This window comes from Zonotrichia leucophrys, chromosome 1 (genome assembly GCF_028769735.1).
Source record: "Zonotrichia leucophrys gambelii isolate GWCS_2022_RI chromosome 1, RI_Zleu_2.0, whole genome shotgun sequence".
Taxonomy (NCBI): domain Eukaryota; kingdom Metazoa; phylum Chordata; class Aves; order Passeriformes; family Passerellidae; genus Zonotrichia; species Zonotrichia leucophrys.
In genome coordinates, this window is record NC_088169.1 from 48,733,124 (window position 1) to 48,747,842 (window position 14,719).

The following is a 14,719-nucleotide window of genomic DNA, read 5'->3' on the forward strand; positions in this document are numbered from 1 at the left end:
GGTGAACTACAGAGAGATCTGTCTTTTAACTCCCTTAGCTAATCATTCTTGTGGAAAATACCTAGGAGTTGAACTTGGATCAAAACCCTTAGCTCTTCATGGGTTTTGTCTGCTTGCTACTTACTTAATTTGTTTTATAGCAGCAGTTGTAAGCACATGAAAAAGTTTTTCTTCAGTCTTTCGGACTTGAGCACTTTAGAAAATCCCTGGTGAGTAGGCAGCTAATTATAAAAGCATCTGGTATTCCTAGATGCCTTATGTTCTACACCTGGGTGCCTAACAAAAAAGTTGACTCTGCTGAGTCAACAGTTGATCCCTAAGAAGACTATAAAATGTGTAAGTAGAGATAACCTTTTAATCATCAGGGGTTTGCAGTTGAGGGACCTCTTGAGTCAGATGTCTTTGTAGTTAAAAGGCCTTGGCATGTGTTTATTGTATTAATTTAGCTGGTTTCTTTAGAATCTGAGTATCATCTGTAATGTCCTGTATCAAGGAATGCTCGTGTTCAACTCTCTCTACCCTGAATAAGTATTGTTCTATTGGATCTGCCACCTACATGTTCTCTCTTCACTTTCTTTATGATTCTTAATATGCAGGGACACTGTCATAGTTCCCCTCACTTCTTTTATCTCCCTGTAGTTGTTCCCCTCTATGGAAGCTTGCCTTTTTGATCATCTGTACTACCACTCAGTCTTGTGCTCTGTAGAGTTCTGTGCTGTGCACTGCCCAGGACTACTCCTCTTTGGCTGTTGCAGTGTTGTATTTTAGCTCACTGAACATCAGGGAATACTGGGAAAGAATCTAAGTCCTCCGAAAGCTTCTGTGTTTTAGTCAGGGTCAGTCTGTGCAGGCATACATTGATAGACAGGTAAGGAGTTAACAGACCTCCTTTTGAAACTGTGCTTTTCATATGCAAGAGTAATGAAGATAGTAGTTTCTCTCTCAGAAGACTTCATAATTTTGGAAATCAACCTTCACACCTCTTGCTGAATTTGGAAATACTGAAGCAAAAAACCTACCATTCCTTAGACACAAAGAACAAATAAGAACACAGCAGCTAACAGCTGGGCAGTTTTGCTAGGGAAAGACATCCTTGTGTTTTATTCCTTTCCTTAGCAATAGCAGAGTATGCTGTGTTAGGGTTGATGGTCAAAAAATTTCCAAGATAGGATAGTTTATATACACCTCTATGTCTATATGTAGATAGAAATTAAATCAACTTACATTCAAAAGCTTTGAAGTCTGTCAAGTTACTGTGTTACAGAACAGAATTGAGAATATACTAATACAGTGTGTCTGAATTTCTCTAAATACCTGTCTCCCTGCCTAGTTTAAATTTTTATATTGATTTCAATCTTGATTAAGCTGTCAAAATCAAAAAATCCCAGATTCAGCCTTTTTCATATTGTGGAACATGTGGATTTAAGCTCTTGGATGAAAACAGATGTAGGTACTGTGAACATGCAAAAAAAATTAGTTTTCAGTATAGCATATTAAGTTTCATGGGAATATAGCAGCTTGGACATGAATGATATGCTGAAGAATCAGAAGAGCTGTTTAAAGATGAGGTACATGTGTCATGGTCATCTTGAAGTCTATTGAAAAAAAGTTTCATTTGCCATTTAGTAATATATCTATATAAGACATATATATCCAGTGTACTTTATTGAAAGCATTAATGTTTACCTATTCACAACCAAATTTTCTTCTGTATTAAAGTGCAAGTGCCAGAGATTTGTATTTTGCCTTTTGATCTTTAACATTTTTTGATATAACGGTTATTACATTTTTCTCTTGAAGTTTCAGGAAGAATCTTTGGTGGATGACTCACTGCTTCAAGATGATGATGAAGAGGAGGAGGAGAATGAATCTCGTTCGTGGAGAAGATGATTCAACTGATCGACAATGCTAGAGCTGCACCTGTGTTGCATTAGTATTACCTAATGTACTTCTGCATCTTTGTATTAAAAGGGGTTTTGTGATGAAGTTGGATTCAGATATAGATTAAAAAGCAGCTGGTCGGTTATACATTTTGGGAGATTGATGTTTGAGTTACATTTCAGTAAATGATTGCTAAAGACATCATACTAGGAACATATGCAATGTTTTTATTACATAGTTCTACAGAAAGTTACAGAATTCTTTGGGTTCTTTGTAATTTACTGAATTGGTCAAACAAAAATGACCAAAAGTTGTTATAACATAGATAATTTTTGTTCTATTCCAGATACGGAATGAAAATTTGCATTTAAAATCTTTGTGAATGTTTTCAGAAATGAATAGATAACAGTACTAAACTGAAGTCTCTAAAGTTATGTATTCATAATATTGCATAGTAGTATGCTTAGGCTTTACTATGTACTAGCCTTTTGTTGGATTTGTGTACGTATTTTACCTATGGGTTTTAATGATAAAGTGTATGACTGCTTTGCATATAAGTCCTTATGACTTTAAGATGTTAAAAAAATAAAGAAATGGAATGGTCTTAAAAAAAAAAGAAAAAGAAAAAAAAAGCAATAACCAAAAAAGCTAAGGCAATGGTCCTTCATGATGAAAAAAAAAAAAAAAAAAAGAAAAAAAAGAGAAAAGACCATTCCAGATGGCAACCCCCACCCCCATGTTCACAAAAGGAGCTTGAATCACTATCACTTACACTAAAATAATACTGAATATATGAAACCAATCTCAATCGTGTTTTATCCACATTAACACATGGTGTACTCTTCATAAAAACTTTTCGATGTTCTGAATTTGAAGTCATGCAAGTCAAATCTTAAATAGAATAGTACTCTCAACAATAAGGAATTTTTTTTTAATATATCTTGCACTGGGCAACTCTAGAAGAAAGTTTGATGCCACAAAAATTACATGCAGTACTGAAATACAATTTAGAAAAATATGTGAAGAGAATCTCAATACTTAGTAGGTAATAGTCTAAACATTTTTTTATATTCTTATGTTTTTGTGATTACTTTTTTTCATTCCAAATGAAACACTTGGAAAATCCTGTATTCACACTATAGCACATATTCACCATTCAAAAATAGGTGAAATGTTAGTGTGCTCTCCAGGAAGTCTTCATTGGCTCTTTTTAGCTGGTCTTTCTGGTATATGAGGTCTGAAGTTGCTTCTTAGGAAGGGGAACTGCCTACTCTTTTGCAGTAAAGGACTTCTCAGGAAGACTTGGTTTTATTTCTACTTAGTGGCATTTTACTGGACTGGTTTCAAAAGGAAACCCATGTTGAGTATTAAATTCTTGGGTTTTGTTTTTTTCTGAAGGGAGTGGGTGGGGTGTTGTTTTGATTTAATCTTTTCCCCCCATTAATTCATTAACGAGTGCATCATAATACCACTGTCTTACTTATCAAATAGATGGATGTGAGCCTGTACCACCATTCACTTAAGTGTTGGACTCGATGATCCTTGTGAGTCCCTTCCAACTTGGAATAGTCTGTGATTTTGTGGTAGTACTTCAGTTAATAGGGTGTTTTCTTTAGTCCGTGTTTTTGTGTTTTGCTGGAAAGAGGGGTAGAGTGGATATAAGTCATGTCTCTGTTTTTTTTTTTTTTTTCATTTCCAAAGTAGGAATGGAGGAAAGTAGAAGTAGTAGCATTCTAGAGAGAAGAGCTCCAGCTGTAGAATTTTTGTTTGCTTTCCAGTTATTTGAAGGGATTTCAAGAACTGGATCCTGGGTTTTTTTGTTGGTTTTTTTTTTTTGAGCTTTTTGGTTGATTTTCCCTTCTGTCCTGATGTGTATGCATATCTTATTGCAAAAAACATGCACTTAAATTTTTGTACAGTCCTAGTTTCACATTGAAATGTCACAATTGACTGCCATGCTTGTTACACTAAGTTCTAAATTTTGCCGTAAGGAATTGTATTTGGGATATTGATTTCCTTTTACACTGAATTTCAGGCAAAATAAAATATTTTAAGAAACTTTTTATCCAGTGCTCTGAATGAGCTGTTCTAATTCACTGAATTAAGTGCAAGCTTTCCTACTTATTTAATTAATTTAGTACATTTGGAGGGGGCCAAATTGACAATCCACAATGTGGAGATTTTTTTGTGTGTTGTCTTACAGAACAGGTACAGCATAGTGAAACATTGTCCATGCTCCATAAAGTGTTTGTGTGGCATGCTTTGTTGTTCAAACCTGCCTTTTCACTGCAGTCATTCAACACAAGCTACCACCAACTATAAGTGTGTTTATTACACGGGTGCGTCTTACAAATTATCTGAAGTTGCTGTATCTTATAATTTGAAAACTTGGGTTCCAAGTTTGTCTGCTTGTTTTGAATTCAGCCTGGTAGTGCATCCATCCAAGATTCCTTTCATTGAAACTTTACACCCTGCAAAGGAGGAAACCTTTTAAAATTCTTTTTATCACCTTCCTTCTGCAAACTTTCTACTGGTGTGTATTTTGTTCCCTCCTGTTCCCTTGTGACATTCTGAGTGGTTGAAAAACACCTGGATCCAGAATGGCTTGGCTTATTCTCATTTTAAAACCAACCCCATTCAAAACCAGTCTGTGGCTGTATGTCATTCAGTATAAGAAAAGTGTCCCAGTTACAGTCTGAATGAATGCTATGCAGATTTCTGTCACTGTCAAATTATTTTCTTCATTCGATTTCTTGTTGGCTTGCTCTGTCTTCCTTGACTAGCCCTGCTCTTCCCTCCATCTTTTTGCTGCTACCTTAGCTAATGCTTGTCACTTCAGTTCAGTCAGATCCTTATTAACGTAACTTACAGTGAAATCTTTTGTCACCTGGAGCAGCATCCCTGTTTCAGTCAACAAACCAAACATCCTGCTGGCTTGGTTTTCCTCAGTACAGCTTTTCAAAATTTCCATGGAATAAAAGGTAACATTTAAGAAGGTATGGGATTTTCCACTTGGATGCTAAAGGACTTAGGTAAGATGTGAGCTGACATGCAGTTCAATGGCAATATTGTTTAAAACTAGATTTGGTTGAACTACAAAACATTTAAAGTAAAGAGAATCAGTAATTCAGACTATATTACAATCTCTACAGAACAGTAGATTAGCAAGAATAAATCTTTGAAACAATATTTATGGCCAGAACTCTTCATATTTTTCCTTGTCTTAAGACCAGTCATACACTACAGTTGTACAAACACACGAAGTAATATAAAGGGGTAGAGACCTTCAATGAAACACCTTGTTGACTAATTCAAATTTGCTTTTTATTTTATGTTACAACTAATGAAGATATAGTCAGATTTAATCCTGTATTACTTATATTTATTACAACTGAGACAGTAAGTTACAATGAAAAAATTTAAATTTAGAGCAACTGGAACACATAACAGAAATTTGAGGGGTTTCTGGGAAAACAAAGTGAAATTTGAAAAAAATTTTATTATTCATCACAGTGGTCTGACTGGAGCTGTATCTTACTGTATTGGTGTTACAGCACTTGATTACTTTCAAATGAACCTGTTAAGTCAGACAAAGTAAAAGTTCTTGATCAAGATAAAAGAAGAAAGCTTCATCTTTCTCTTATGAGCAAATATGTCTGTAAACTTATCCTTGGGGCAGATGAACCTTTAGTTTTTGTGGACTCTGTAAAGAGGTCAATGTAGACCTTTTTAAATGCACTAGTGTGCTTGTTGCATAGGTTTCTAAATACTGCAGTCTTTTAAGTTTTTTTATTTAAATATGCCTCTGCATGTTTTATTCTGAACCATGTTTTTACTCTGAGGACATCAAAAATACAACAAAAATAGACTTCGGTGATTTCAATCTTTATTTGAATTCTGTTGAGATCTAGTGGGAAATCTAATGAGAAGGATTTCAAGAACATACCACCTATACTACCCATACAATCTATTTTTCCTAATAGATAATTATTTTTAAAATTCTTCTCTATGTGTTAATGCTAAAACTTAATGGTTGTTCTTTGTTCTTGGCTTGAGTGAAGATTAATGTTTTTTTCTTCTTTTTGCAGTAAGCTTGTAATCCTGAGACCAGTTGATGTCTTTGAAAATCATCTCATCTGACCCTGTGGTATAGTGTAGTAATTTTGATATTATAGTTTTAATTCTTGTATTCCAATATTCTTCTTGCTTTGTTAGCAGAACTGATTAATTCAGTTTCTCACCTTTCTCTGCCAAAGAGTGGAATACCATATTTAGCAAATCTGTCTGGTCTAGTTGATGAACTGGATTTTAGTATTTTCTTATCAGCAAATAAAAGAAAAAAGTTTGAGACATATGCTCTTCAAAATTCACTTTTCTGAAAAACATCTGCAGTAGACCTGTTTGTTTCATTTTGACCTCTTGGAAACAGAGAGGGTAGAATAGCCTTTTTACTCTTTTACACTATTTTATTTTTTCTGTCTTGCAGATGTACATAAATTTTTTGGTAGTAATTTGATGGGTAAAAATTTTCTTTAAAAAGATCTTCTGATATCATGTAATGTACACTCTTTATCTGCAAAGAAAAGGGAGAAAAGCACTTTCTCTCCCAGGAGAAAGTAATTTCCTGACAAGCTCAGAAGATTACTGGAAATCGGAAATGTTGTTTACAGGCCTGAAAACTTCAACAGTGCAGATGTTCTTTTCCTAGTTGCTGAAGAATGGCTTCTGTTTCTTAAACCTAGTTTAAAAGGAACAGAAACACTAGCTTCTCAAAAATGTTTTTGTTATAGTCTGCAGCCAGACAGGATATGTCCCAGCTCTATGACCCATGAACTCTAAGCAATAATTTGCTCTCTAGGGAAATGACAAGTTTTTTAGCTTTTAAAGGTCATAATTTGTTCTTTGTCTTGCACAAAATTTTGTGTAATAAAGATATTTGAGCCAAAGAGAAAAAAGACTTCGCAGAAATGTGTGTTGATCTATGCAGGTAAGAATCTGTATCCTTTTGCTAAAGTCGGGTGCATGTTGCTAGGGCTTGTATAGTGTAGCTAAGATCTGCTGAGGCACAGAAATGCCTTTAGGGTAAAACCCCTCATTTTTATAGAGGTTCCCAGTTCTGCAGAGCTCTGCTACATAGAAGCCAAGATAAGTGTCCTTTCCATTAAAGTACCTTGTTTTTACACGAAGCAAAGTTTTTCCTCTCATTTGCAAACTGTCCTTTTTCTGCTTAAAAAAAAAAAAAAAAAAAAAAAAAACCCAAAAAACAAAATCACTTTTGATTTCGTGTGTGTGGTTTTTGTTTTTTTGGGTTTTTTTTTTCTCGAGGTAAAGCCTTGCATTTTCTCTTTCGGCTGCTAGAGGGCACTATGGCTACACAAGTGAAACAAAAGCTGGGAAGTGCTCCTATTTTAACACTTCAGTGATATTTTTCCTGTTTCAGTTCTCATGCTAATATTTGCATTTCTTGGAAAAACCTGTATACATCTCTACTATGTCAGCAGAAATCCTATGTGTGTGAACTGAAACAAAGTATCTCTCTGGATTTAGGTACCAGTGATAAAACATGACTCCGGGTGTTTAAATCTGAATAAAACAGAAGAATGTTTCTGTGTTGCAAAAGGCATGTATCTGATGCCTTTTCTGCTCTGGGAGTTGAATTAGGTTTGAACTTATAGAAAACTTTGGGTAGCTTCATCCTGTTTGTCAAAGATTTTTGTAAGAATTAATCTTTTAAGCATGTGTTTGTGCTCTGGCATAGGGAAAGCTAAAACTTATTGCTGGAAAGTGGAGGTGGACAGAAACGGCACACAACATTGAGTTTTCATACAAACTACAAAAAGAAATCACCAGCCTAACATAGTTTGAATAAACTCCACCACTGTAGCCAGTTATATTTGCTTTATGGTAGACTCATCTGAAATACATCAAATAATTACTACTGTAGCTCCTCCAACTGGTGCACTGTAATTACCCAAAACAGTTTTTCAGCTGTGATGTGGAATACTTGCTGATCCTTCTACACCCATTCACTGTCTCTTACAGTCTTGCCTGGGTGCACCAGGAAGCTGCTGTTAGCCCATGCATTGGAACCCTGAGTGTGCAGTGGAGCACTTGGAGCTCAGAGTGCAATCCCCATGCACACAAATCATATATAGGCCAACACCATGCAGGACGTGTATGTAACTCATTCTGTCTTGTTTTCTATTCCCTTTCAGTCATTAGTGCAATGTCAAAAAGTGCTGAGGCACCACAGATTTTGTTACATTCCTCCTAACTCACAAAATCAGCTATGTGGAGATTATTATATTCTCTCCTTTTTTCTTGAAAGGGGCCGCTGTATCAGCACCTGTGGATAAACATCACAAAATGCTGCAAGACTTCCAAGGAGTCAGTGTCTTTGAATTCACCTAAAGAAGGAAACCTTACTTACCAGAAGTGATTGAGAGAAGAGGAATTCTGGTTGTAAAAATTACATGGTTTTATTTATCATGAATATTTCTTTGCTTTCTGATCTGATAGATTATTAACATTTACCCACTGCTGCTCTGAGAGAGATATTGGGTAATGTTTAAAATCATACATCCCCTGTGTGATCTTTCTACCCATTAAATAGGAAATCAAAGAGTATTTTTAATACAGTTTTTAATTATATTTTTCTATCTGCTTTCTCTGTGATAATAATTTACCTTAGAAAACTTTTATTGTTTAGGATTTGGAATTCTTTGTTCCCAGAAGCAACATCCTGTGTATTGTGTATTTAGATGTATTAATGTGATGTAGCCAAATTTATCTGTGAGAGTTTTCTGTTTCTGAAAATGTGAGATTAAAGAGCAAAAAGCAATAGCTGTAGCCTATATGGTGGAATAAGCAAAGTGCTGGTCAGCAGACTTGGTACCTGACCTGAATTAAAAAATAAGTTTTCTATTAGAGGTAATGTAAGGATGTTGGCAGTACAACAGAATGATACAGAACACTTTTTCCTGTCAATATATAATGAAAAATTAAGGAATGTAAGTCATATTAGACCTTGTTAAGTTTCAATAGGTTAGTTCGCTCTGTACATGCAATTTTGTACTGTTGAATTCTCACAATATTATTTGCATGTCTTCACTAAATTTATGTTCTAATAACTAAAATATTAAAATAATTTCAAATATATTTATTTCTTCAGTTTCTGTGTTGAGGTGTCTCCAAACATCCTTTCAAGTGAATTTAAAGTAAGTACTATTTCTTTTCCATCCTTGTTTTCTGTAATCCTTTCTCTACTAAAAAGGACTGAGGTCTTTGAGTCTCTGAGCAAAGACTGAGATCTTTGCTCTTTAGTGGCTTTTCTCTGCAAATCTACCATATATTGAATTTTTTGAAGACAGTTTACCAGGAAAACACAGAATAAATAGAGAGTAAGTTACAGAAATTTGAATCTGAAGTAACTATAAGATTAACCAGGAGAATTCAGTACACTACCATTTTTAAGATGGCAGTATATCATGCTACAATACTATCTGTAGATAAGCTTTTGTTAAACTTTTGAAGTAATTTGAGTAGGTAATTACTAGTGTGTTAGTAGTCTAAGGCAAGATTGATGGCACCTTGATTGGCTGTAGCAGTTACTAAAGTTCACATTTTATGACCTCCTTAAAAATATTAATTTAGAAGCTTATGAATTACTCTCTGGAGTCACCCTGAATTAACAAATACTGAGATAGTTTTTAGCATTTGAATCTTTCTGTGAAATAAATTCTGCCCACTGTTGAACTTTATAGTGTTTTTCAAGAATTAATTTTCTATATAAAGCAGTATTAACTCTTTGATGGCCTGGACTAAGTTGTGAAAAATGTTCTCATAAATAGTCTTGTTCTGCGCCAGGATCAGAGAGTACCATGGCTGATCACTCCTGCCCGTGCTCTGTGCTTGACACAGCAGGTTACTTAAGTGATAATGTAGTAATTTAAAATGGGATAGTACAAATGAATTACCTTCCTCGTCTGTCTGATGACTGAAAAGATGTTACTGGTGGGGGATGCTGGGGGAACAGGAGTGAGGAGGTGGTATCAGTAGACCTCTTCATCCCATGATTCTGTTTCAAGCCATGCTACATTCGCTGAAAAAGCCACACCACTGTGCTCTTCTTGGTTACGTATGTTTGGCTTCAACTCTTGGTTTGTCTCTTCTCTTCCCCTGATTTACAGGAGCAGAACAAAACATTTAATAAAAACTTTAGTGAGCAGAATGTGGAAGCTGAAGTGCTTCCACAGAAGATCAGAAGAGCAGTTGAGAACAGAAGCCTTGAACTTTGCACAGGACTCAGGACAAGCACAGAACATGCTGTGCATCAGCCATGATCCACTGAATTGAAAGCTGTATAGCCCTGCATTTGAGCTGACTCTCTGGACCCATTTGTGTTCTTCATAGCCTTACAAACTGGGACTTGGCTGTAGGAGCTCTGACTCCTTTTGGCACATCCTTCAGTGGTTCTGATGTGGGCAAGGCAGTCTCGGATCAGTCAACAATCATCTCCAAAAGATTGTGAGAAACCTTGATTTTTGTCTGATTTTTAGGACCTTCATTTAGCTTATTGTGAGTATGGTAGCTTTGTGTTAAAGGCTGTGTGGCCCTATGTTAGTGCAGTGCTAATCCAGCAGGAGCAGGGTTTCCTCCTCTACTCACCATGGTGCAGCAGAACCAATATGCTTGCACTTGCACTTCCTAAACTCAGCTTTGCCAGCTGGGTGAAGCAGCCTTGAGGCTAGGTTGGAGCAGGAGATCATTTTCTCGAATGGATCTGTGTAGAAAAGCTAAACCATTGGCAGGGAACAAAAGCAATTCTGACAGCATTTAGGCACCTTAGTCAGGGAACCCAGAAGGTGAGAAGAAAACTAAATGTAGGTCTGTACCATGCACTGTAGGACTTGAAATTAGGTTAGATGGTAGAAAGGCTGGCTTTGTTTAAATTTGTTGGGTGTTAATGAAATAAACTACCAATATTAAAATTCTAGAAGGAGGTGCTTATTGCCAGCAGGGGGGCTATTTAGAGACCACGAACAGGACGGGACTGCTGTGGAACGTGCCTTGAGCTGTTTTATTTTTCAGCATCGGTGTCATTATATGATTATGACAATGGAAGATGCCAGCAGCTCACATTCTAGGCAGCAGACAAAGAACTTAAAGTTACAACTTATTTTATAAGTTTCTTAACCAATCACACAAAGCAAAAGCATATTGACAGTAGTTCTATCCAATCACCATGAGCACACGTACCTTTGGTTAAAACAATGCTTGCTTATTTCGAATACAATATCTACTTGTAAGCCTTAAAACACAACGCACAGAGCTCCACTAGTAAGCTTTAACCTTCCTAATATCTTGCTAGATAAAGTTTTCTGTAGCTTAGCGAGCTATTCTAGACAATCGTTAATACACAGATCATTGTTCTATTTGTCCTTGCTTTTCTACAGTATAAATAATTTTTCTGCTGACATATCTCATGACTACTGCTTAGCTCTAATTGCAGTTCTGCAGTCTTTGGGGCCTGTATTTTGCAGCTTTCTTAAAACCCTCTAATTTTGTAAATTCTCACAGTGCTGAGGCAGATGGAAGCTGAGGTTTCAAGTTCTTGGCCAAAGAATTTTTTATCTGCAGGTTTCCTTTCCTGCAATCTACCCTCTCTGCCAGACCTCTGGGTAGCCTAGTTTGTTGCAGACAAGCCATGCTGTAAAAGATTTGGGAAATACTGCTAAATCTGGAAAATAGGGCCAGGAAATACTGATTCTGACTAGTACTTTCAAAGAAGCTTTCATTTGGCGCTTTAGACTATCATCCAAGATACCTAGAAGTAAAGAGAAGCCTCACTTTAGTGATTATTTCTACATGGCAGAGTGATTGCAGAATTTAGTGTTCCTTGTTATGAGTCCCTGTGGAGTAGGTTGTGTCAACAGTCAGTTACTCTTTTGAAAGACTACTTATCCAGTCAATGGGTGCTTGTGTGTTCAAACCTGTTCATCCAAGTTAGGTAGGATAACATCAACACGTCAGTTAATGGAACTTTCCTGTTTGTTAAGCTGTTTAACTTGTTGGCTGAGTGAACAAATGGTACGATGTTGAGTTATTGTCATGGAACAAGGGAATCCTCTTTCATTATCCTGGCTGCAGAGTAAGATGAAAAGTACTGGTCTAAGCTCTTGTGGTTACATTAACAGAAACTCGTCAATTCAGCCTTCGAAGTGGACACTTTTGCAGTCCAAAAAATTTCAGTACCTAACTCCTTTCAGATATCTCTCCAGTTGCACAAAGAACAAATGGTCTTGTCATGACCATCTTTCTCTGAACTGCTTTGTAACTGTTCTGGACTTTAGAACTGTTAGGAGCCATCCCTAGTACTGTCTTACCTGAGAGAGGTTGTGTGTGCTTTGACGTCTGCTTTCTAAAATCAGATAATCAAAACCATTCAAAATTAAAATATTTATGCGAAAGGAAAGGTAGACTGTATTTTTCAGTCATAATCAGAGTCCAAAATCACTATGAAAAATAATGATCTACTTTTATCTCCATGGATTCAAATCTCGAAAATATCCCCAAATACTGTATATACTGTTACTTGCAGAAGTATACCTTGGCTTTTGAAGAACTCAGCACTTTGTTTTCCTCCAAATGTCTGGACAAAGAATGAATAGTCTTCTCTAACCACTCTGTTTAGTATTGGTTAGTGGTTATGGGAACAATGTGTTAGGAATCCTCTGCATGAATTTTAAATGGTATTTTAGATTGATGTGGGACTTTCTGAATTTTTCTTCCACCCCAACAACCACATAAATGGTGAGAAAAGCCCATGAACGTACTTGCAACACCAACTACTGCCTATAGTAGCTTGCCTAAAGATCTTGCAAGGTGGTAGACTGTGGGGGCTTCCAAATAATTTCATGTCATGGAATAATGCTGTGGTTTAGGTGCTGCATATCCAGCAGTATCACATTTCAGTATGTTTTCATAGCTTTTGCTTTTAGTAGAACTCACTAGAGACATAGGTTATTTCAGTGTCTTGTTCCCTGTCGGAATGCTGGTACTCAGCCTCCTGGTCTACAAAAATACTAGTAAATTAAACATGGCTGGGACCATTCTCTGACACTGAGGCCAACTGGCATGGAACAAGTCTCACACACACTATTAGGTTTCAAAACAGGACCACCATGTCCATGTTCTCTGCTAGAAAAGGTCTGACTTGGGATAGCTAATCTGGGCCTCTGAGGTGCTATGCCCTAGCAACATAGTTGTGGCACCCACAACAGGGTTCTGGTGCCTATGATGTATGCTGGACCTATTTGTTTCACTAAATGTGTCAAGATTCAGATATGTGATTGAGTTGCCAAGCTTAGTCTAACAGTAGGTAATATGATTTGTTTCCACTGGTAGATGAAGGAGCTTTAGGGAAAATCTGTTCTTTTCAAAAGCAGTGACAATTGTCCTCAATGTTCTTCAAGGAATCCATCTTCTCCAGAGATAAATGTCGCTAACTGAAACAGGGAATGGGTACTAAAAAAATAAAAATCCTAGTACTTTAGCTAACGGACAAATGCAATTAACAATTAAAATTTTGTAGACCATAACTACTGGATTTAATGAAAGGTATAAAATGGCGGTCTTGTGAGATGCAAAATGAGAAAAAACCTTATTAAAGAAAATTAATAGTAATCTTCAAGTTGAAATTCATGTAGGTGATTTATTCAAACTTTCCTGTCATTAGTAAGGTTTGAAGGTCTCTTGAACAATCTCTGAGTATTACCAACAGCCTTGAAAATTAACCTAATAATAATGCAGTGGTGTAGTCAAAGGGGCAAGCTGCAATACTCTTCTGGCACGCTTTCCTCTAGAATTTCAGTATATACTGGCAGAGGGGGAGCTCTACACAGATAATTCTTCCTTTGGCCCTTCATGTGTAAGTATGCATTTGGCACAATACATCACCTTAAGTATTACACTTTCTGCAGTAGGATGGAATTCTGTGACCTGATAATTTCTGCTGCCAAATTACTTGCAAGTACATTGTAAAAATATTTTCTGTGTCTATGCATGTATTTCATCAGCCATGCTCCCATCTGTCAAAGTAGATTGAATTATTTAATGGCCTAATCAGCTTTCCAAGTCTCCCATGCAAGCACAAAAACATCACCGTGAGTTGTAGAGTTACAAGGTTGGTGTATAAGCAATTATTAGAGATACCTATTAGAGTTTTCCCAAGTTCCTTATTGTAGTAGGCAACAAGCATGTTGGATTTAGCTAGATTATAAGTATGGTTATTTACTAGCAGAAGCTGATGTTTTTATCTCTTTTATTTTTACATTTGAGAATAAAATGCAATTTATATTCTGGGCATCATCTTGTGGAAGTTCTAAATCACTTCATGAGGCTTTCAGCCTAGGTTATGTCATTTATCCATCAGCGCTCAGTCCATTTAATCCAGACCTCTCAGCTGTACAGACCCAGCTCCTGTTGTGAGTGATCGGCCTGCTTGAGTGCTCCCAGCTTCTCCTGTCACATCACATTTGCATAAAAGAGGACGGATAACCAAATTTGAGCACACAAATGAAAATGCTAAGCGCTGAACCTGTCACAGTTGTTGTTCAACTAATTGTGAAAAATTTGATTTGCTGGCTTTTCACTGTTTATCATGTGGACCCCCTTCTCAAATTTGCCTTGGCTTCTGCTTCTGTACATGTAGCTTTTAAACTCTCTACACAAGCAGCCCACCCTGGGGATTACTTACCTCTCCTACCAGCTTTTAATGTTGGCTCATCTACTTGACTAAATTAGGCCACCATGGCAAACAAACACATAATTAAAAACC

The 14,719-nt window shown here is 36.5% G+C and overlaps 1 protein-coding gene across 3 annotated transcripts in view; it reads left to right on the top strand.

The window, feature by feature from the left end:
• Positions 1-2,616, top strand: part of RBM26 (RNA binding motif protein 26) — a 47,109-nt gene extending 44,493 nt beyond the window's left edge. For all 3 annotated transcript variants that reach the window (XM_064712966.1, XM_064712985.1, XM_064712976.1), the window contains one exon: positions 1,801-2,616. In XM_064712966.1, the coding sequence (XP_064569036.1) occupies positions 1,801-1,890 (90 nt within the window). In that variant the 3' untranslated portion in view covers positions 1,891-2,616. The remainder of the gene's footprint in view (positions 1-1,800) is intronic.
• The last annotated feature ends 12,103 nt before the right edge of the window (positions 2,617-14,719 follow it).